Source organism: Rhea americana, unplaced genomic scaffold (assembly GCF_003343005.1).
Source record: "Rhea americana isolate MKP2758 unplaced genomic scaffold, rheAme1 scaffold_12, whole genome shotgun sequence".
Classification (NCBI taxonomy): domain Eukaryota; kingdom Metazoa; phylum Chordata; class Aves; order Rheiformes; family Rheidae; genus Rhea; species Rhea americana.
The window spans coordinates 5,222,770-5,243,061 of NW_028185261.1; the positions used below are offsets into that span (position 1 = coordinate 5,222,770).

General features: G+C 36.3%; 1 protein-coding gene across 2 annotated transcripts in view; it reads right to left on the reverse strand.

Moving 5' to 3' along the window:
* Nucleotides 1-723: 723 nt before the first annotated feature.
* Nucleotides 724-20,292, reverse strand: part of AGPS (alkylglycerone phosphate synthase) — a 92,167-nt gene continuing 72,598 nt past the window's right edge. For both annotated transcript variants that reach the window (XM_085322326.1, XM_085322317.1), the window contains 7 exons: nucleotides 19,005-19,117; nucleotides 15,767-15,836; nucleotides 14,735-14,796; nucleotides 13,591-13,680; nucleotides 13,051-13,150; nucleotides 11,524-11,581; nucleotides 724-4,215 (listed from right to left, as the gene is read on the reverse strand). In XM_085322326.1, coding sequence (XP_085178452.1) covers nucleotides 4,094-4,215; nucleotides 11,524-11,581; nucleotides 13,051-13,150; nucleotides 13,591-13,680; nucleotides 14,735-14,796; nucleotides 15,767-15,836; nucleotides 19,005-19,117 — 615 coding nt within the window. In that variant the 3' untranslated portion in view covers nucleotides 724-4,093. The remainder of the gene's footprint in view (nucleotides 4,216-11,523; nucleotides 11,582-13,050; nucleotides 13,151-13,590; nucleotides 13,681-14,734; nucleotides 14,797-15,766; nucleotides 15,837-19,004; nucleotides 19,118-20,292) is intronic.

Genomic DNA, 20,292 nt, shown 5'->3' on the forward strand with positions numbered 1-20,292 from the left:
ACCATTGCATCTCCTGTTCTCCGCCTACAATGCTTTCTGCAGTTTTCAAATGAAGTGAATTAATGAAACTGCATTAGCATAAGACAACTCAACAGACCTTTTAGCAAGATGCAATTTCAGTCATTTTAGCTTAAAGGACATAATAAAAACTTTATAGCAAGGAGAAATAACTGAAATACGCTTTTGCTCGTATACGCATATTCATGCGCACAAAACTTTCAAATAGAGATTTATGGAGCTTTAACAAATAGTTCTTATCACAAATACATGCAGCAGCAGGAAACTAAGTCATAGCTGGTGCAATCACTTACTTAACCCAAGAAGCCTTTGAACAAGGGGAAGCTAAAATAAGGTGCTCTCCTGCGTCACATACACTGAGCTTCCCAAGAGCAGAAAGTCACTCTGCTGTACAAACAGGGAAAACGGGGGAAGAGAAACCTCTGAACTGAGCAGACCAACAAATTTACATAATCCAACAGAAGCCAAGTATTGTTTTCACCTTCCTTTACTGAAAATCTACTATCTTAATATTCTAATTTTGCTTTAAACAGCATGCAAAAATAAATCTTCTATCAGCATATCTTTTCAAATTAAGTCTCCTTTCTCTCTACAAATACAAAAACCTTCCTATTAATTTTCCTCAGAAGTTTACCACCAAGTTACGATGAACCAAAGTGACAAGTATGGGGAACATATTATTTAGTTTCAGCACAAAAACACATAATGGTTTAGGCCCATTATTTTTATTAATGACATAAGGTTTGATAATCTCTTAACATTACAACTGCAGTTTTACAGTTAGTCTCACACTAGAATGACAAACACCGTTTGGCTTTACTAGCAGAAAGTTGAATTACAACCTTGATAAGCGTACATTTTCCAAGACTGAGAAACAGTTTGTGTTTTCTGGATTTCAATGCTAGCATATCCCTGCCTCTGAGGTTGGTTTCAATTAATTTACATCGCTATGGAAGAACTATTTGGCCTGGCCTACGTTCCCAGCTGTAAAGCAAAGATGACATCTCCAATGTAACCAATATATTGTAAGTAGTAACATCCACAGTATTAAAATCACAAAATGACGTGCTTTTCTTTAAGATCTAGACTCTGTGTTAATTTCTAACATATGTTCTCTGATGACATTCTCTTCCAAACTTTTATAAAGGTGTGTCTAATGGAAATACACTTAGTCAAGCATATTCATTCTGCACCTTTCTTGCCTTTAAAGGGGGGGAAAAACAGTAGCTGTGTACTTGCAAGTCACAACAAGTTAAACTTGTATCTTACTCACGGCCAAAGTAGTCAAATGAAAAAGAAAGATACTTTGCCAGGATACGCTTCCGACCTGCATGGAAGAAACTCCACCTCTGAACAGGCTGCAGCTATGGGAAGTGTAGCCCGTATAAGGAAAACGGAGAAGGAAGAGTGGTGGAAGACTTAATTCGCTATTAGAAGAGGGAAGATTTCTTTTAAAGGGGTAATGACCTGTGTGTATCTAGGCCTCCCTCCTGTCTTTGTACTACATGTTTCTCCCTTTTCATTACATGTTTAAAAGGGAAAGAATTAAAGACAGCCAATAAAATCTGCATTTCAACTGTAGGATTTCACTAAGCYCCAAACAGTTCATACGACAGAAAAATATTTAGGAAGACACCTTTTTCTCTAATGGCTGGCCGACAGCTATCTATTACATTTGCAGTTAATCCTTTCCCTGGGATTATCCTGCATTATACCTGTAGGACTTCTATAATCTGTTATTTCATCTTGCCATAGGGCAATTGATGTGCAGTGAAATTTCAGAAGCTGCTGGCTATTTAAAAGATTGAAAATAAAGGGCATAAAGAGTTTTTGGCTGTGTAACTTCAATAAAACAGTTTGGGAAAACCATAGTTAGGAAGTTAAGAGTTAGGGAGGAAGTTGTACCTTCTATGTAGTACTTTAAAAGTACTACATAGTAATGCTTAAAGTCAAATAAGTCTACAACATCTTAAGAGACAAGTGTATTACTGAGCTATAATGACTTGTTTTAGTTCTGCTTGTGCTGTCATTGTGCAAAAATGCTTCTGGTTATCCACACAATTTCCTTCAAATCCGATTATTTCATGTCAGCATACCATGCTTTCACTGAGGCACATAAAAAAACCCACCCATATTTACCAGCTCCTAGAAAGGTCTCTATTTCAGTGACACTGGCCATCAGCAAGATTCCAGCCGTGGCCAAATAATCACTGTTGTGCAGCATGCAAAATGAAGAAGTCTCCTGCAGAAACGTGCGCAGACTCACTTCGCTGAGACAGCCATTGTGCACATATCGAATAAGGAACACTTAACCACAGTGCCAGGAATCAGTTTCCTAAAACAGACTACAGATACCATTGTTTCGGGTGCTGCTGAAGTATGAGCTCTGTGGGCCAAAATACTAAGAACAAAAAATGCAGAAGACTAGGTTTTTTATATATTGAAGTGTTATGAAACAAAGACTATTAGAAATAAATCTAACTGCATGACAAATACCATCTTAGCATCCTATTTTATGACCTGTGGATCATAAAAGGCTTTGATGTGGCATCAGTCACATGCATTTTAAAGTGATGTTTTGACTGTTCATGATTTTTAGATGATTTTAATTACATACTTGAAATTTAAGCAGTTTCAAAGTTGTTTGATATGCAGTATTCTTCAAGCATGTATATCCTACTTTATGGTGTATTACCAAAATTGAGAACTAATTAGACAGTATCCTAAAATAGTTTAAAAACAGAATTGCAATTTCATCTTTTTCTCCTTGTTAAGGGCACTACCAATACAAAAGGTGCTCAAACTGTCACTACAGAGCAGTGAAGCAGTTGCCTAGAGAGACAGTGTCCTCAAAGGACAGTCTGTATTTTGTTTACTTATGTGATCATATACTTTATCAAAAAGTTGGATAATTTGCTTTAAGAAAAGAACCCACCTTAAAAATGGATCATGAGTATTGACAAATACTTCTAGTTTTACTGATTAAGATTCAAGTTTCAATGTAAAAATGCTTACTCACATACTGTACTCAAGAAAATTTTCTCCTAAAGTTAAATGGACAATTACATTTGTGGCTACCAGTGAAGTAAACAAACAATTCATAAAGGTCATAGGAAACTGTACAAAATTAAAATGGGAAACTGCACTTTTAGGATGACAGTATATTGTCCACTTAAGCTTAGTAAAACTGTTGAGACTGTTTCAAAAAGACAGTGCTGGGCAAACAGTTTCATTTGAATAGCTAAAACATTTCAACTGAAAAAGGTGTTTTGCATCTCTGCAAAACAAAACAGAAGCAAAACCATACACACAAGGACTGTAGTACAGATGAAGGCAAAGTTTTATGTTACAAACCTGTTTTCAACATACAGTGAGAAATGTCCATTGTACAAAACTTCAGTGACTTACCTAAGATTAATTTAAGCAGATTATCCCAGCAATGCAAATACAACTCAGAACACATTAAGATTTTCAGTAGTGCTAAGGTAGGTGACTGCAGAGTTTTTTTAGAAGTAGTTTGACTTAATCCTGTCTCTTACGATCAAAGCCTACATTTGTGCTTTAAAGGGTTGCTGATTACAAGTCTATTACACACTTAATTCTTCAGCATAGAAGTACTTCTTGGTGTAATCTCATCTGTCTCCTAGTAGCTTTCCTTTAGCAAGGGGCTGCATTGAGCAGCTGCTTCTGTAGACAACACCATTGTCAATCTTTGTTCTCCTTGCAGGGGATGCTTTAGTAAGAAGCAGCTGGCTGCATCCAGCACAGAAAATACTTTCAGCTGTGTTGCCTAAGCAAACTTGGAAAACCAAATTTGCATTTCCTGGTTGGCAATATACTTTGATGTGCCCAGTGGGTTGTTCAAGAGTTTAGAAGCAGTGTAAGTAAAAATCCATAAACATTAACAATGAATGAAGGAATTCATTCCACTTTATTGGAAGGGAAAAGACAAAGTAATATAGTAGCCTTAAAGTTTAGYCTATGTTATATTTGATTACTGGGATATCAGTACAATGAAAATGAAGGAATTTCAACAGCAATTTTGAAGTTTTAGTACATCATATTGTACAGGGCTTTATAAAAGGTTTTTGTTTCCAAAGATGTTATTGGGGTCCACGTATTCTTTAACGGATCTCAGCATTCCCAAGCCGACATCAGAGATGCTCTCCTTCATCCAGCGCTTCCGCAATTTGCCTACTGGAAAAACAAAAACAAAGTATTTCAATATATGGCAGGATTCTAGGAGCCAATCAATCTTGTGACCATGAATGAATAAACACTGTGTGATAAATGCTTTTATTCAAAAATGAGAAATGTTTTGCTTTATTTGATTTATTGAGCCCACCAGACTATCAAGCTCATTAAGCTCAGCATACTCCCAGAGGAAGCCTGTGTTCCACACTGTCTGCTTTCTTTAGAAAGTATGAAATTTAGATGAAGCTTAGGCTGAGATCACATATTCTATTAAAAATAGTGAAATAGTAATTATAAAATTTAAAAAGCCAAACTCATTTTAAGTAGGAAGCTGAAGAGACTTAAAACTAGATCCCCATACTGCTTGACTACCTTAAAGTAAGCAAAAATAAGAGTCAGAACCTACTGCCAGAAACAAGTTTTAAATAGTATTGGGCTTAAATAACTAAAAATTGCTTTCTAAAGAGAAGACAAAGCCTAGCTTTCAATCAACAAAGCATTTTATTTCATTCAGACTTTCACACAGGCTAGCACTTGCACATAGTATTTTACAAAGGAACTTAGTTTCCATATTAAAATGGATATTCACAACAAATATCATATACAAAGCACAGCTTAAAACACTAGCTATTTAACAGCTCCTTGCACTAAAATTCTCACAGTAGTCCTGTTACATGGCCAAGTGTTCATCTATTAACCAAGTCATCAACTCCAATTTAACARATCATTCAAAATAGAGGACATTTTTTCATTAAACACAGTATAGCATTTAGCCTGTCAGCCTAAAATACAGTCCATTTATCAGTACGATGTGATACAGTAAAGGCTTGAGAGGCAGATGCTTTAAGAGTATCTGAAGCTAAATTCAAGCTATCTTTTGTACCCTGTTCTCAGGCTAACCATCAAGCAGTCATCAGAATAATAAATTACAGGCACACCTCTGGAGAAAAGAGCATATTTGTTTATACCTTAAGGAATATGAGCTAGTCACAATGCCAACTGAAAAAGCAAATGTGAGAAAGAATGAAATTTGCAGCTTGCTAGAAAACAACTATTACCAGCATGCATGTCAAGAGCAAAGATCATAACTGAAGGACAAAAGCATTTGTCATGTGGTAGGAACTATAGYTGTATCTTGCAACCCAGCTCCAAAAATCCCCATCTGTAAATATACCACGATTACAGTTTGATTACCTGGGCAAGTTGATCTAGTTGAATTTTGTGTGGGGATTGTTTAAAAGAGGGAAGAAAAAAAGGATGTTGCTTGACCATTACCTCAAGTCACTCACACGCTGGCTCTTACACAAGAAGCTAAAGAACAGTCATTACCATTCTCAAATGTTATCTGTAATATAGTTTCAGTGAATGTATCCTGTGGTTATGAATGTAATTGTCCTGAAAAGACTGCAAACAACTGCTCCAACAAGATGGAGCACATTAGGATCACAGCAGGATGCCCAACAGCTAGCACGCCTGCCTCTTTTACACCTCCAGTAACAATGCAATTCCACGAGGAACTGAACCACTGTCTGAGCAGCACCAAACAGTCGTTGCATATTTAATGAAGTCGCTCACCAAGTGCTGGAAAACAGAAGGTGCTTGGAGTGCATCATTAGTTCTGTCAAAGTGATAATTTACACATCTATCTTGTCAAATTTTCTATGGTTTATACTTTCACAATAATAAATCTAACATACATTTGATTAGTGAACTGGAAAGAAAAAAAGCTGTACTACAGATACCAGTGGTCCTTCACAAACATGTTCAATGGAAAGATTTTAACCCCTTGATAACAGCAGGTCAAGACCCTAACTCTTGCTGTTCAYATCAATGAGATGTATGGATGTGTCAGCTACTGCAAATTTTGATATCAGAGGGTTAAAAAGAGTTGAGGCAATTCTAGCTTTCAAATTCTAAGCTGGTCCATCTGATTACACAGAAAAGTGAAAGGCTAAAGCTTTGTGCAGATGCGAACATCATATAGAAAAGCAGCATTTACACTTATTTCACTTCAGGTTAGTTTCAGGGTATTCTGTTCCTCCACAGTACTGTAATTAGATTAGCTTCAAGGATGAGAGGGAGAAAAAAAAAGAAAATTCTGTAAAAGACATTACCATACACATTGATAATTACAAATGACAGGTTGGTGAAAGACAACCACAGTCCATGCTCTTCCTGTGCAATCTATCCTTTGCAGCAGTTAGGCAYTGACATTACAGTCTCTGCCATAGATAAGTTTCATAGTGTTGGACATGTAGCTTGCTGCCCAGAAAAGAAGCTAGAATGAGAATAAAGTGCTCTGGCCCATCAAGGCCACACTAGCTCATCTCTGAGGATGAGTCTGGATGGCTGCAAAAATCTGGCTGCTAAAGATGGAGCTAGAAAACAGCAGGCAGTGATCAGTTTTCTCCCGTTAAGTAGCACCTGAGCGCACAAACAGGCTTGTAAGCAAAGTTTAATTGCAGCTGAGGAACTATGGGTCCCRGGAATAGGTCTACCCACACAGAACAGATTCATGAGAGTGTGTGGTCTCAGCTGAGAGGCGCTCTAGTGGCACTGCATACCGCCCTAGGCTTCCTCTGCTCCAGTTCTTTCAAGTTAGAGAGGCGTTACTGCAGAATAGCTCTGCAAAAGCAAGACTGGCAGCTTGGGCCTTAAGAAGGACRGGGCTCTTCCGGCTGCTGCATGCTCTTTCTGAAGTTGGTTCTCTCTACGGGGAGCATCCTTCTGCTCTTCGAAATGGCTTAGCCGGTTATTACTTTTCCAGAGATAACTCTGCAATTCACTGAGAAAGGTCAGCGCATTAATCTAATACTGCAGTAAAACRGGAGTACATAGGACCAGCCTATCTGAGGCCTTGTCTGCTGCATAATTAACACTTCCTATCACTGTCCAACACCTGGCAAGTTTGTACTCAGCATTTAAACAACTCAAATACTCCAAAATTCTGTGCTGATGAGTAAGAATCCTCTGCAGTTGTTTGGAAAGAGGTATTGAAGATGGCAATCACGTTAAGACTTTCAACAGATCACAGAGGAAAACAYAGTATGAGCAATTATATTATTTCACATAATAGCGCTTCTTGGTGTCTGACAGAGAATGAAGCATTTAAACTGTAGCTGTTCTAATCCAGCTAGCTAGAGCTAGCAAGCTCTAGTTTACAGATCAAAATATGATCCACCTCCAGTCTTTAACTTGCAAAAGAGGATACTTAGCATCCAACAAAATGTGTCCAATTGCTCCCCATGAGAGAATTTTACAATTTCAGATTGTGATTTGTGGAGGTTATTTTATGCCTGAGGAAATAAGGCTGCAGTTAATTACTGCAGCATACAACTAAGCCATGACCTCTTAACAATAAGGAATTGCAACACCAAACATGTGATTTCATTAAAAAAAAAAAAAAAAAAAAAAGGCTGTCAGGAAATTGATATTATTCCTGACTAACCCTGTGGGGTTTAGCATGCATTAACATTTATCCTAGTCAATCTGTCTGTAAAGTGAAAGAAAATTAGTTCTATTAAGTAGCTAAATGAAGGTACTTGCTCAAACCAACAGGCCAAATAAATAATTGTTTCCTTAAGTAATCATTTCTTAGTTGAAAYATTTTCTGCAAAGGAAACAATTTATCATTAATTTTTAAACTGTACCATCGCTCCTTTTACATGGCTGCTTAACTTGGTAAAACAAAGAGTCCAGCCCAAATCCAGCCAGCACCCTTACGATCCTGTACTTCAAAGAGAAACAGTTCTGTTTATACACCAATCCTGTCTAGCAATACTTCCTCAGCATATGTTATTTTATGTATACAACAAAGTAGATATTTTATAAAACAGGAATTCAAGAAGATAAAGTGTGAGATTTCATACCAGTTGTTTTAGGACTTGCCATGATAAGAATTTTATTTACCTAAGTTTGTATCTATGAAGTTGTCATTTCCAAAGTTGCTTTTCTAACAAGAGGTATCTAGAAGCACACAGACTCAGGTAACCCTTACATACACAACTCAACAAGCCTAAAGACACCCACAGCTGTTGCCAGGAAAGCAGCAGGATCAAAGCTGTGTTCAAAGATGTGCACTATTGCTTTCTACAGCCAGGACTCAGTAAAGGCAAGGAGAAATTATAATGAAGGCTGAAGAAGGGAAAAAAAAAAAGAAAAAAGCACACACATAAGAAGTGAAAGTGAGGATCACTAGATGCAGAATACCTAATTCCTGAATCCCTTTCAAAAACTTCTAGAAAGCTGCACATGAGGTCAGAGCATTGTTTAAAAGAGACAGGAAAAAAAAACATAGGAAACCAAATTCACACATCAAAAATATTGCCTTTAAAACCACTGAAAAGTTTTCAGCAGTTTGTTCTCAACAAATTTAGTGAGAAACAGACCTACCRCATTTAGTCAAGACTATCAAGCTCACGAAAAGCCTGTTAACTTCTGCTACAAAGGATCAATTTCTGATGCATTGGAGCATGGCTGAACTCCTGCACATGTAAAGCACCTACCTGTTCAGTTATCCATTTCAGATGGACTTTTATAGCAACATGTGCCCAAGAGCCTTCCCAAGTGTAAATCCTGTTTATTACATATTCCAGAAACATGCTCTCAAATGTGGAATGCTAARATTAAAGTAGAAAAATCACTCCTGACACTTTCAAATACTTAAATCTAATTAATACTCTAAGTCAAGAGTGAGAAATAGAATTTGTAAGGAAAAGGCAATATGATTAAAAGAACAGAATGTCATTTAAATTGTAGTGTCAGCAAAAACATGCTTCTTTATAATAATAATTACTCAGATACTGCACACCAAAATACAAGTCAATGTTATATTGAAAGRATAAATTGATTACACAAAGGCATACTTTTAGCTTTGTTAGGACTTCTTGCATGTATGTGATCCTTTTGCTGTAATAGGCTAATATTCACACACACTTTCTGCAATTTATTTGCTGGAATGGTCTTCTTACAAATCGCAAGATACRGCAAGGTATAATGTTACGTATTGCAGGGTCCATTAGCAAAGAAAAAATACGCTATTTGAAAGTTTTAAATTTCAGAAGTTGAGAGGGGGATTCTTCTCATGACATTGCTAACTTTTTCCTAAGTATTGTCCAAGAGTTACAGTACTTCTCATTAGCAGGGGGCAGCAGTTTTGGGGATAATATAAAATGAATATAAAATCTCTTAAGTTATCCTTTATAAAATTAAGTTTATCTGATTTTAGTTCTCATTCTAGGTGGTATGGGTATATCTGAAGTTAGTATTTYGAGATTTAARCTACAGCTTTACATACATCTAAAACTGACATACATGACCACATCCTCACTCAAGAAGCGTAAGAAGATTGAATTAAGTAGGCTTTGTATTTTCTATAGCCTCAAGTCCCAGACTACATCTGTTTTCTTTGATACACAAAACCAGAGCTAAAATAGCTCCATTTATCACAGCATGATTGTAGGCAGACAAACCAGCCTGTCTGTTTCCAGATAGTGAAAACAACTGTTATTAATCACAATTACAAGACAAATACTAGAAGAAATTGCACTAGTATTTTCTTTTACCCCACACAATACACTAGTCTTAGCAGTGCTAAGAATGACAAGGCCTGAAGGTCAGTAAATAAAAGCAATACCTTTGGACTAATTCTTGGCAGCAAGTCTACTAAACACAGAAAAAATGATCTTGCACATTGTATACAATGCACTGCCAGACCAAAAAAAGTACTTAAAGCAGCAAATATTTATCAAGAAAGATAGCAGTTGAGCAGAGCATGAAAAGTTTAACAGAGACYAAGTTTCCCATATCTGTCGGGTCAGAAGTTCAAGTGTGCAGGGGTATGAAAATGCTATAACACAAGTAATTTCTTTTCTTGCTCAACACATGCTGTAAGATTTCATATGGTGTACACAAATGCATCTGATCATACGACAARCTACAGCTGCATGCAAGTTAATGGATGAAATACCAGTCACAGTAAAATACAGGTGCCACAGCAGGGGAGAGAACAACAGCAGATCAAGGGGAAATTCTACACTCTAGTGCAAGAATTGACCAGTCCACTATAATATCACACACAYACACACACACAAAATGCAATCAGTGGACAAAAACACATTAAACACTAGTACTTTTTCCCCTCATGTTATCACAGTCTGAGTTTTCCAATCCCTTCCTACTCTGGTATTGCTGAAGCAGAGTACCTTAGAGTTTGCATTAAAGTTCTAGGAAGAAAAATGAAGAAAAACAGGCCTAGATGCAAATCTYAAATTTCAAGATGTTCAAGTCTAGAAAGTCACCAAGATGTTTCAAAACACTGCTTCTGCCCTCCAGTTTTCCCCCCCCACACAGCTATACTGGAATTTCAGAATTATAATCTATTTTTAAACCATTAGGCTTCCTTCTGTTTGCTCTCAACTSCATGATTCTGTAATGCCCCAAAAGAGGATAGAAAACAAAAARTTACAAGTTACACAGTTTAAAAGTTAATTACACAAATCAAGCTGAAGCCAGAACAAGTATTCCTGACATCCTTGTTTACAGCATGATACAAGACATATGTAATTAAGTTAATTAGGCTGTGTGGGAAAAGCACATGTAAAGGATTAGGGTAACACTTTAGGCATGACGTTCATTTTTGAGTCAAATATTAAAGCAGAAAATAGCCTGCAAAGGAGATCAATAACTCATGACAAATCCTTTCCAAACTACAAGAGAGGAAATAAAGTCACAGGAAGTTAGCAGACACCAATACAGATATGTCAATGCTCACACCAACTGTGTCACAAATAGTAACCTACAACACGGCCTAGTTCAAAGTCACTAGCTCTTTCAGGCAGATGCCTTTTACTCGGTGCTACAGAATTAGGGCTAACAGCRTTCACTTAGCCGCAAGGGACACTAGTTAAAATGTTTTGTCTTGAAATTGTGAAGGAACTGGTATCCCATTTTGAGGTCTAAATACCTGAATATACTTCTGCACAGGATTCAGTAGAAGTTGCTTAAGACAAGCTATCTAACTACATTTTCAGATTCTCAGCCAGCCTGTAGATTTCCTGTCAAAGGTTTGAAGATGGTGGCCATAAATACACCATGTTGTATGACTTGACATCAAGCAACCAAGGCTAGGGATACTTCCCCTGAATGTCTGTCAAAAGTGTGGTAAGTTCCCTGGAAGAATGCCAAAAGATCTTTCTCAGTTATTTCAATTAATATCTTTGAAATATTTTCTAAAGTTCCATTAAAACTATTTTATACACTGGTAAATATCTGGCRCTATAAGACAGATAAGCATTAGACTGGGAATTATACCTCCATGGTGATGTGACAGACTTCCTCCATTGGCAAGTATTTCTTCTCTAGCTGCCCTCTAAATTAGAAAGATAAGATATTTATTCAACAATAAATGCACCAAATGCATTTCACTAAACAAATACTTGATATCATACTCATTTACGCAGGTGTAGGAACAATTTCGGAAATAAACAGGGTACACAATACAGACCAACATTTTTGTTTAAGCTTACAGATAAATGTAACTGGGAGCTTTCCAAATAAATACGGTCAAAGTCAAGACATTTCAACACAACCATTGTTCCAGAATGGAATTTCCGCCTTGCAAAAACTAGTCTAGTAGCCAGGGTGCTCACCCAAAGGACAAGATCCTACTGAAAGGAAGGCTTTAACAGAGAACTGTTATCACTCTGCAGAGAATGCTTTCAAAGTTCCTTATTCAGGCCAGAGTTTAGATTCAGGTCTCCAAGATTCTGGTTGAGAAATGAGTCATTTTACAATTAAGACTGTTCTTGTGTTGATAAAGTTTGCAGCAGGAAAGTTGAGATTTTCGTGCTATGAAAAGTATTTGAATAATTTCAAGCTCTAGCATTTTCTTTCCCATCCAGCTCGGATTATGAACAGACAGCTTTTTAAGGAAGCTGTGACAGAGAAAGTTTTCCTAAGCACAGACACCATGTTGGCAATTGTGAGTTTGAAGGGGGAAAAAAATTTTTTTTCTTGGAATAATGTATATAACCATATCTATGCAGCTACAGATTTTTCAGTCTCCCACAGAGTACATGTATTTTGTTGGCAAACTCAACAGGTTAAATTTAGTAATCTAAAACGGAAGGCATGCATCCCCATGATCATGCTGCTAATTCCAGTAAGTGGTTATAGCTAAGTATGAGTGAGTTTCATTAAGAAAGTGCTTTAGAAGTATGTTCTCAAATGCCCTAAATTTAACACCACAGAAAACCTTGGAATTTGTAGATACAACTTTGCATCCAATTGCCAAGTTCACAAGAAACTTCTAAGAAACAAGCATGAGAAGAATCATATCCTCATTACAGGACAAACTATTTCTCTATAGTCCTATTAACAGTTATCTGCTACTGAGCATATGAAACACAAAATAGAGAGGAAAGCAGTTTAGCCATATTCCTGCTACATATAAGTACTACATCTTTACAATAAGGAGGTTAGTTTCCCCCTACAGAAGTATAGCCTTTCACCAGTCAGAGCACTGAAGCAGCTAACACTGGCTCTCCTGTGTATTCTTAATAAACTTACAGGCCCTTAAATAGGGCTTCTCTGGAAAGAATTATTCCAGAGGTTTCAGTAAACAAAGAAACTTACAGCTAGTGTAACACAGCATTGCTTAGACCAGGTCTTATCTGATCTTTTCTGTTAGGTTGAACATTTCCCTTGGCTGCTGCTGCACAAATTCTTGGCATCTCTCTCCTGCATTCAGTTAGCTTAGCCAATGGGTTTGAAATACATACTTCAATCATCTGCTTCTCCCCTATATCCCACCCCAAACATTGTTCATATTTACATTACCTCAATTTGTTCATAGACATGAATAGGATCACTAATTCCTCTGTAGTTAAAGGCAAAGTAGAAGTAGACACATGCACCTGCATCGTAAGTCTGTGTCACCCTGTTAAAGAGAACTGCATTACAAGCAGAGCTTTACAATATTAAAAACAGCCACTATGTAACACTACACAATAAGGCAACTAATTTAATTTTAAAAGGAAGCATTTGTTTTAAAGTTTTGTATCCTTTTTGCTCATACTTTGAGAGTGAATCAGTGCTATTATTTTGAGATGAGGCTCTTAAATCAGTCTTGTTTACTTGAATCCTTGCTGCCTATAAGCAAATGTCAAAACTAATCAAGTACCACTAATCTCCATAAATGGTTACTTTGCTATACAATCTACTCGCAGATTAGAGATGAAGATTACTAACGGCAGTGCAAATAGCTTCACTTCATCTTTTATATAGAAAGTTTAATGTACTGAAGTCAAAAACTATTCCTTAGCTACTTAACAAATAAGATTCCAGAATAACAAATATTTTAATTGGTGCATAACTTACCTGCAGGTGGAAAAAGGAGCAAACTGGACACCCTTTTCTTTACATTCTCTTACTATCCTTTCCTTTACATTCCTACAGAGGTCTAAAACCCTGTAAAAGAAAACAGTAAAATGGTGTCTTGATGTCCTTTTATACAACCTCCTTAAAAAAAAAGTCTCCAGCTTTAGTAATTTATTTTAAGGGCATAAGTAAGAAAACTATAAGACTAGAAGCAACTTTAAATCAGTTTTTGTCCTAACAATAAAATAGCCCTAATCACACTTCAGTAGTATTATTACTCTTCCTGTACATCTCCTGAGCAGGGAGTTTAGTCTGAAGTAGAGCACTGAATGCTCTTTTGTGTAAGGAATAGGACTCAAAAGAGATTAATGAAAAATTGAGATTACCCAATCCTGTATGCCTTTGTATTTTTCCTACCAAAACAGTCAAATATTTCACAAAGTATCTGGCAAAACGCAACTCACAACAAAAGACCTTGTGCTAACACCACACCTTTGGTATGCTGCAAGGCAAAGACAAACTTTCCAGCCGTGTGTTAGCTTGCAAGCTCAAAACGCTGTAATACTAACACGGCAATAAGCTATTAAAGCTTGTCATGAGCCATATACTTTTCCTTCTTCTTCCTCTCCCACCCCACAAGACAGACCCAGGTGTGTCCAAAGTGCTAAAATACTTTAAACATTTTCTTCTAATATTTTTCAGATGATCATGTGTTCAGTTAGTGTATTCTCCTGCACAGATCTGAAGTGCTATCCATACTAGATGATTCAGACTTTGACATTTTACACAGATTCAGGCCATTTTGTCAACTGACAGAACTGAGTAATAAACAAGGCAAATTTATCCATTTATTGAAGAGTATATACAGCTAAATATTTTGTACAAGTATCTTCAACTACCCTGGTACAGGGTAACTGATCAGTTCTGGAAAACTGTATAACACTCATGAATTTAAGCAGAAATGTTGTGTTGTCAAATGTTTCTCTACTACAGTGGATATATAAACCTGACAGAAAACTTCAGATGCACATCAGCAAACCTTTGCTATGCACAAAACTAAGTTTCCTCATGAGCAAGTATGAGCTAAGAGTAATTCAAATAAAACTAGGTACAAGTTTTAAGCCATTGTGAAAAATCAGTTTACCTATCCCAAGGAACAGATGTCTCAAACGATTCTCCTATTATATAGTAATCCAGGCCCAGGTCCTAACAAACAGAGAAAAGAAATTATCAATAACATTCAGCATCTACATCTGGGATTCCAGTGGAGGATACATAGTTAGTACTTGTTCAATTTAATTTGAGAAGCAGAAACAGTTTATTTAGAAAAAACACCTAGCTGTCCCAGTGACAGTAGTTAATACTTACAGAAAAACAGTCACTCTTCCAAACCACAGGTGATGTCAGCATTTTGATGTCATGACCTCACACAACTTGTCAGACTGTCTGTATGCTTGAACTAACCAAATACTTGTATCATTACAGCATCAAGCTAAGAGATCCCTTATGCTAAACAATACAATACCTAGTAAAAGTGCTTATTTGGAAGGTAAGCTCTGCCTATTTTTCCCATTTTACATACAGCCTGCAGAATAAAAGTAGATTAGGTGATTTGTTCCAAACTCTATGAGCTAAATGCAATGTAATACTGAAGATGTTCAGCGTATTCTGAAAAAAAAAATCTCTAAAAAGACAGTGGAACTAAAACTCCTAAGAACAGTTGCACCAGTCAGACTACAGTTCATCTGTCCTGGAATTCTGATTCAAACCATGGCCATAAGCAGATGCCCAAGCAAGCTCAGCAGCATATGAATATTTTGAGTACTCCTCCAACTACCAACTACTTCCAACTCATGCATTTCCCCCCACCCCCATGTTTAATCTCATTTATTTAGCAACCTGTCAGTGGATCTTTCCAATCTCATTTTCCCTTGCCTTTACCAATAACACTTTATATTCTTAGAAGGCACATAAGTTAACATCTCTATGATGTTTTTGTAGATGAAATGTTGTAACTCTGTAGGGCTTGCTTAAAGATGGAACAGAAAATTCTCTAAGAGAAATTTGAGATTATACTAAGGTAATATGCAGTTACAATTCGTATCAAAAAAGACACCTCTAGGTTTTGATACAGTAATTAACGAAAGTTTCAGCAGGCCAACAAAACGTGACCTACCCGAAGGTAAGCAATAACAAATGTCAGCATATATCCTCTCTGTCCATTGTCTTCTCCAGCTGCCAAGCCACTGCAATTAATGAGAGTTGATTAGTTTTACAGCAAAGCATTTACAGGTTTCCAAAAAGAATTAAAAATGAAGAATCAATACTTTAATCAAATATATGGGAAAACTTAACTGCCTCAAAGTCGTACTAAAACAATTACACACTGTGGGGTCCCTATACTTATTCTGAAGTGGTGTTGTCTTCCCTTCACTGAAATGCTCAGAAAGGAAGTACTCCATAGAAGGCAGATCCAGAAACAATCAGGAAAACAGATTTCAGAAGCATTAACTTCAGAGCAGACGTTCCTAAGTCAGCATCCTTCAGACTATTCCATTCTGCCAGGTCAACTAAGATATGTCTGAAAGCAAGAGTATTTCTGGTCTGTTTCAGGGCAATCAAACTAAAGCTGATCTAGACCAAGGTCAAGATAATACAAAGCAYTGATACAGCAATGATTAAATAATTTAGAAATCTTAATCAGATTATTCAAGCAAATAAGGGTTAGTTTCAATATTAAGATTGCCATAATAAAGTTTCTCCCTTAAACAACATCTTCTGCATTTAGCAGTAATATTTCTACATTGAACAGAAGGCAGATTGCATTCTTCTGAAGACTAGATACGTAACAAGAAAAAATCTTAAAGCATACAAGGATCAAATATCTGGAGATCATGTTGGTCTTTTGAATTCAGCTTCACCTTCTCCCGTAACAAYGGTGCAATTTCACTAACACATAAGTACACTACTCCCCTAGAGAAAAAGAAAAGGGCATGGTGTCTGGATAATAGGAATACAATCTTTGTTTTGTGTAACCTTTGTGGCCTCAGAACCTAAAGAAAATAATTTAGAACAGCTTATATTTCAATTTCAATACATTTACTAGGGACATGTAGTAAAATGAAGATATCTAGAAATTAAAATTTTTTAAAAAGCACTAAATTGCAGATTGGTATTAAAGCTGTATTAGTTAGCGTATAAACCTTTACATGCAAACATTACATAAACTATCTTCAGAGACTTCTTTGCAGAGTTTATTAAACCATTATAACTCTCATTCTCCTGACTTTGGTATAACTGTGAATCAGGAAGAAGGATGAAATGAGCAGAGGATATCATATCAACCATTCTTTACCTAATCCCCTGAATTTCTTTCAAAAGAACACTTGTTCTATGTGAAAATTGTTTTTTTTCAGAAGCTGGGATATAATGTAAGTATTAATCATACRAAGGCTTATGCTAAGATTTTGATACAGTAGCATTTCACTTCCATATGAAGCTATAGAATTTTCAACTTCTGTTTAATAAGAATACATTAAAAACCCCCAAAGAATCTTCAGTTAAATACAAATTTGTTTTGACTGCTACTTTCTCCTAAGAAACTCCTTTTAGAATTTAAAAAGTTTATAAACTGAAACAGATTGAAGTTCTCTAATTTGCACTAAAAATTGATGTTACTTTACTCTAGCCCTTCTGATCTGCTAAAGAGCTGCTACATTTCATCATTACAGAATTGCTGTGTACTCCTGATCTGGTAGAAAAATACTTTCAAGACTGCCACTTTAACATAATGAGTTTGKTTTTTTTTAATTATCCTTTTCACACAAATCTGTCACAGACAGGGAGGCGTGGCAGCAAATTAAGTCAAATTGCAGCCAAGAACAGAATTATTATGTTTCCTGATCAAACAACGAGTCACCTCAGGTTTACTTTTGGACTGTGTTTTAATGATAGAGGACATATCTTTTGCATACTAGATATAAGTATTGCTTACATATATTTGCATTGTGAAGGCTTACTAGCCACCTAACATTCTTAGAGACATTCGTTTCCTTGCAAATTTAAATACACCAGGAATTTTGTTTTCTTCACTGGAAATGACAGTTTAGTTCAAAAGTAGATCTTTAACTCTTCACAGCTCTATTTTTATTCAATACTCTGAAGAGAGGTAAACACTAAATAAACATTTGATGTGACCTTTAAATAAAGGTCTAAGCTTCATGAAAAAGCAGAGGAAACAGAACTGGACAGAGCACATCCTTGATGTTCRTTTTCAGTAATATGTGCAATTACATTTCTAAGACTATGTTGGATCTGTGAACTTGTGCACTCACAGGTCACAGCAGCAAYTCTGAGTAAGATTTCTAAAGTGAGAAGTGAGCAAAAAGCCTGAGCTACAAAAATCATTGAATGATATCAGGCTGCCCACGTGAAATTCTATCTTTGTAAACCATCTGAAGCAGCAGAACCAAAGCACAAGTCTCAGAAAAGATACTCTAGAAACAGATAAGACATTTATACATATTTAAATAGTTGAGACTAATATCTGCAACACAATTCAAAAACCCCAAAACAGACAAAGCCCAACACACATTCTTGACAAATGACACTTAATGATGGCTCTCATCGGTCACTCTTGTAATCAAGCCAAACGGATGGACAGGAACCATTCGATCATTACTTAGCCTGCTACTAGAGTGAAGTGTTTTTTGTTCTGTTTTAAGAGTACAAAACAATCTGTGGGATAGGGTAGATGGGACATATATCAAATTCCTTTAAATACATTAAAAAAACCCACAAGTTTTCTTTATTCACGTGTTGATGTTGATTCTGTAAAATGTTTAACATCACCTTTATGATTTTTGTCTTTCCCTTTTGCAGCTAGAGGAAAAAAAATGATTTATTTTTGAAAAACAAGAATCTTCTAGGTCTGTAAATAATTGTAACAGCTAGCCTAAGTTCTAATAATCTCAACTGCRTATTTAATCAAATATTCATTTTGCTCTAATATCAATATTAAATGACAGAGCACTGGAAAGGTTGCCCAGAGAGGCTGTGGAGTCTCCTCCTCTGGAGATATTCAAAACTYGCCTGGACACRATTCCGYGCAACGTGCTCTAAGCTACCCTGCTTGAGCAGGGGGGTTGGACTAGGTGATCTCCAGAGGTCTCTTCCAACCTCAACCATTCTGCAATTCTGTGATCAATAGCTGAAGTACCTCAAAAAGTTTATCTATTAAGAATTAGTACAAACTATATTTAAAGAGGACTAAGTATCTAGTTGATTAGTCACACTTCAAACTTGTAAGCTGAGAATAGATCCACACAGTAATTGCTATAAAAACAGAGTAGCTTAATTTACTCCTGGACAGTTAACTTGTAGCTTCATATGAAAGAGTTCTTTGAAAAGCATACCCAAACTTGGTGGCAATATCATAAACTTGCTTTTCATGCTGAAGAACCTTCTCTCTGTCACCCTCAAAGAGTAAGGTAGCTACACACAGTACATTGGGATCAAATCCTTTAAACTGCAAAAAGAAAACACACATTATGTCATAGCCTGTGTAGTAGAACACAAGTGACAAGTTCTAAATTTGCTTTTCAAGTACATGAGGTACACTCAAGTTAATAAATGTTGCTTTCAAGAGAAACTGAAAAATTTCAAAGTTTACTTTCCAAAACAATCAAGTTTTCTTCACATACGAACAGCTCTGAAGAGTAGAAGTTTGACTATTAAATTATAAGCAARAGTAGCTCTGCTCAGCACCAGGGTATTCCTTATACACATGCAAAAACATTATTTCCTTAATGGGACAAACACTCGCAAACCTACTGAAGCAGCACAGAGATACTTCAGTCACCTTTTTCCCTGTCAGCACAACAGCTGTCTACTGATGAAAAAAAGAACAGTTCTTAAATGCTTTGAGCAATAAGGAGACATTCTATCAATTATTCCTTTATTAGTGTTAAAAGGATGACCATAAATATGTTACACTGCTCTCAAAAGGGGTATAAGTAGCATAGCACAGGAAAAACTCTAAGCCTGAGGAAGTACTATGGAAAGGAGGGAAATTAACCTTTAAAATTGTGCAGGGAGCATATTCTAGTAGAAATGGGAAGAAAACTGCATTAAAGGTTTAACAATGCAGTCAGGCTGTCTGCATGGCTTTGTTCCAGGAATAAGAGTTGAAGATGCAAGAGGCAAGTCTTCATGAGTGGCCCAAAGAGAAAGAGCCTTACTTATTTTCTATATACATTTCTGACTATTACTTAGATCCAGTGAATTACTATGAGTAGATTTCAGGAAGAACGGAGAGAAATACAAGATTGGAATGTTAACTAAATTATTCTACAACAGAACAAGAATTGACAATCTAAAACTATGTATTTCTAATATTAAATCAAYACACATATAACAGGATTTGTTTTAAACCTTTCCCTTTTCAGTGGTGTTCATCTCTTCTAATCGCTAATTTATTTGTGGTAGCTTCCTGCTTAGGGCTTAAGCAATGTTATATGAAGTTTGCATTAGTAGCTGAGAGATTCAAATTCATCTTTTTCAAGGAATGTTTCAAGGAAACATTTCCTTGACTGAACAGATTAACTGTACTGAAAGTAAACTAAAAGTAACAGGAGGATCCCAAAAAACAGTGAGAAGGCATGGTATCTCACGGGTGGCTCAGTTTTCCAACTCAGACTGAAA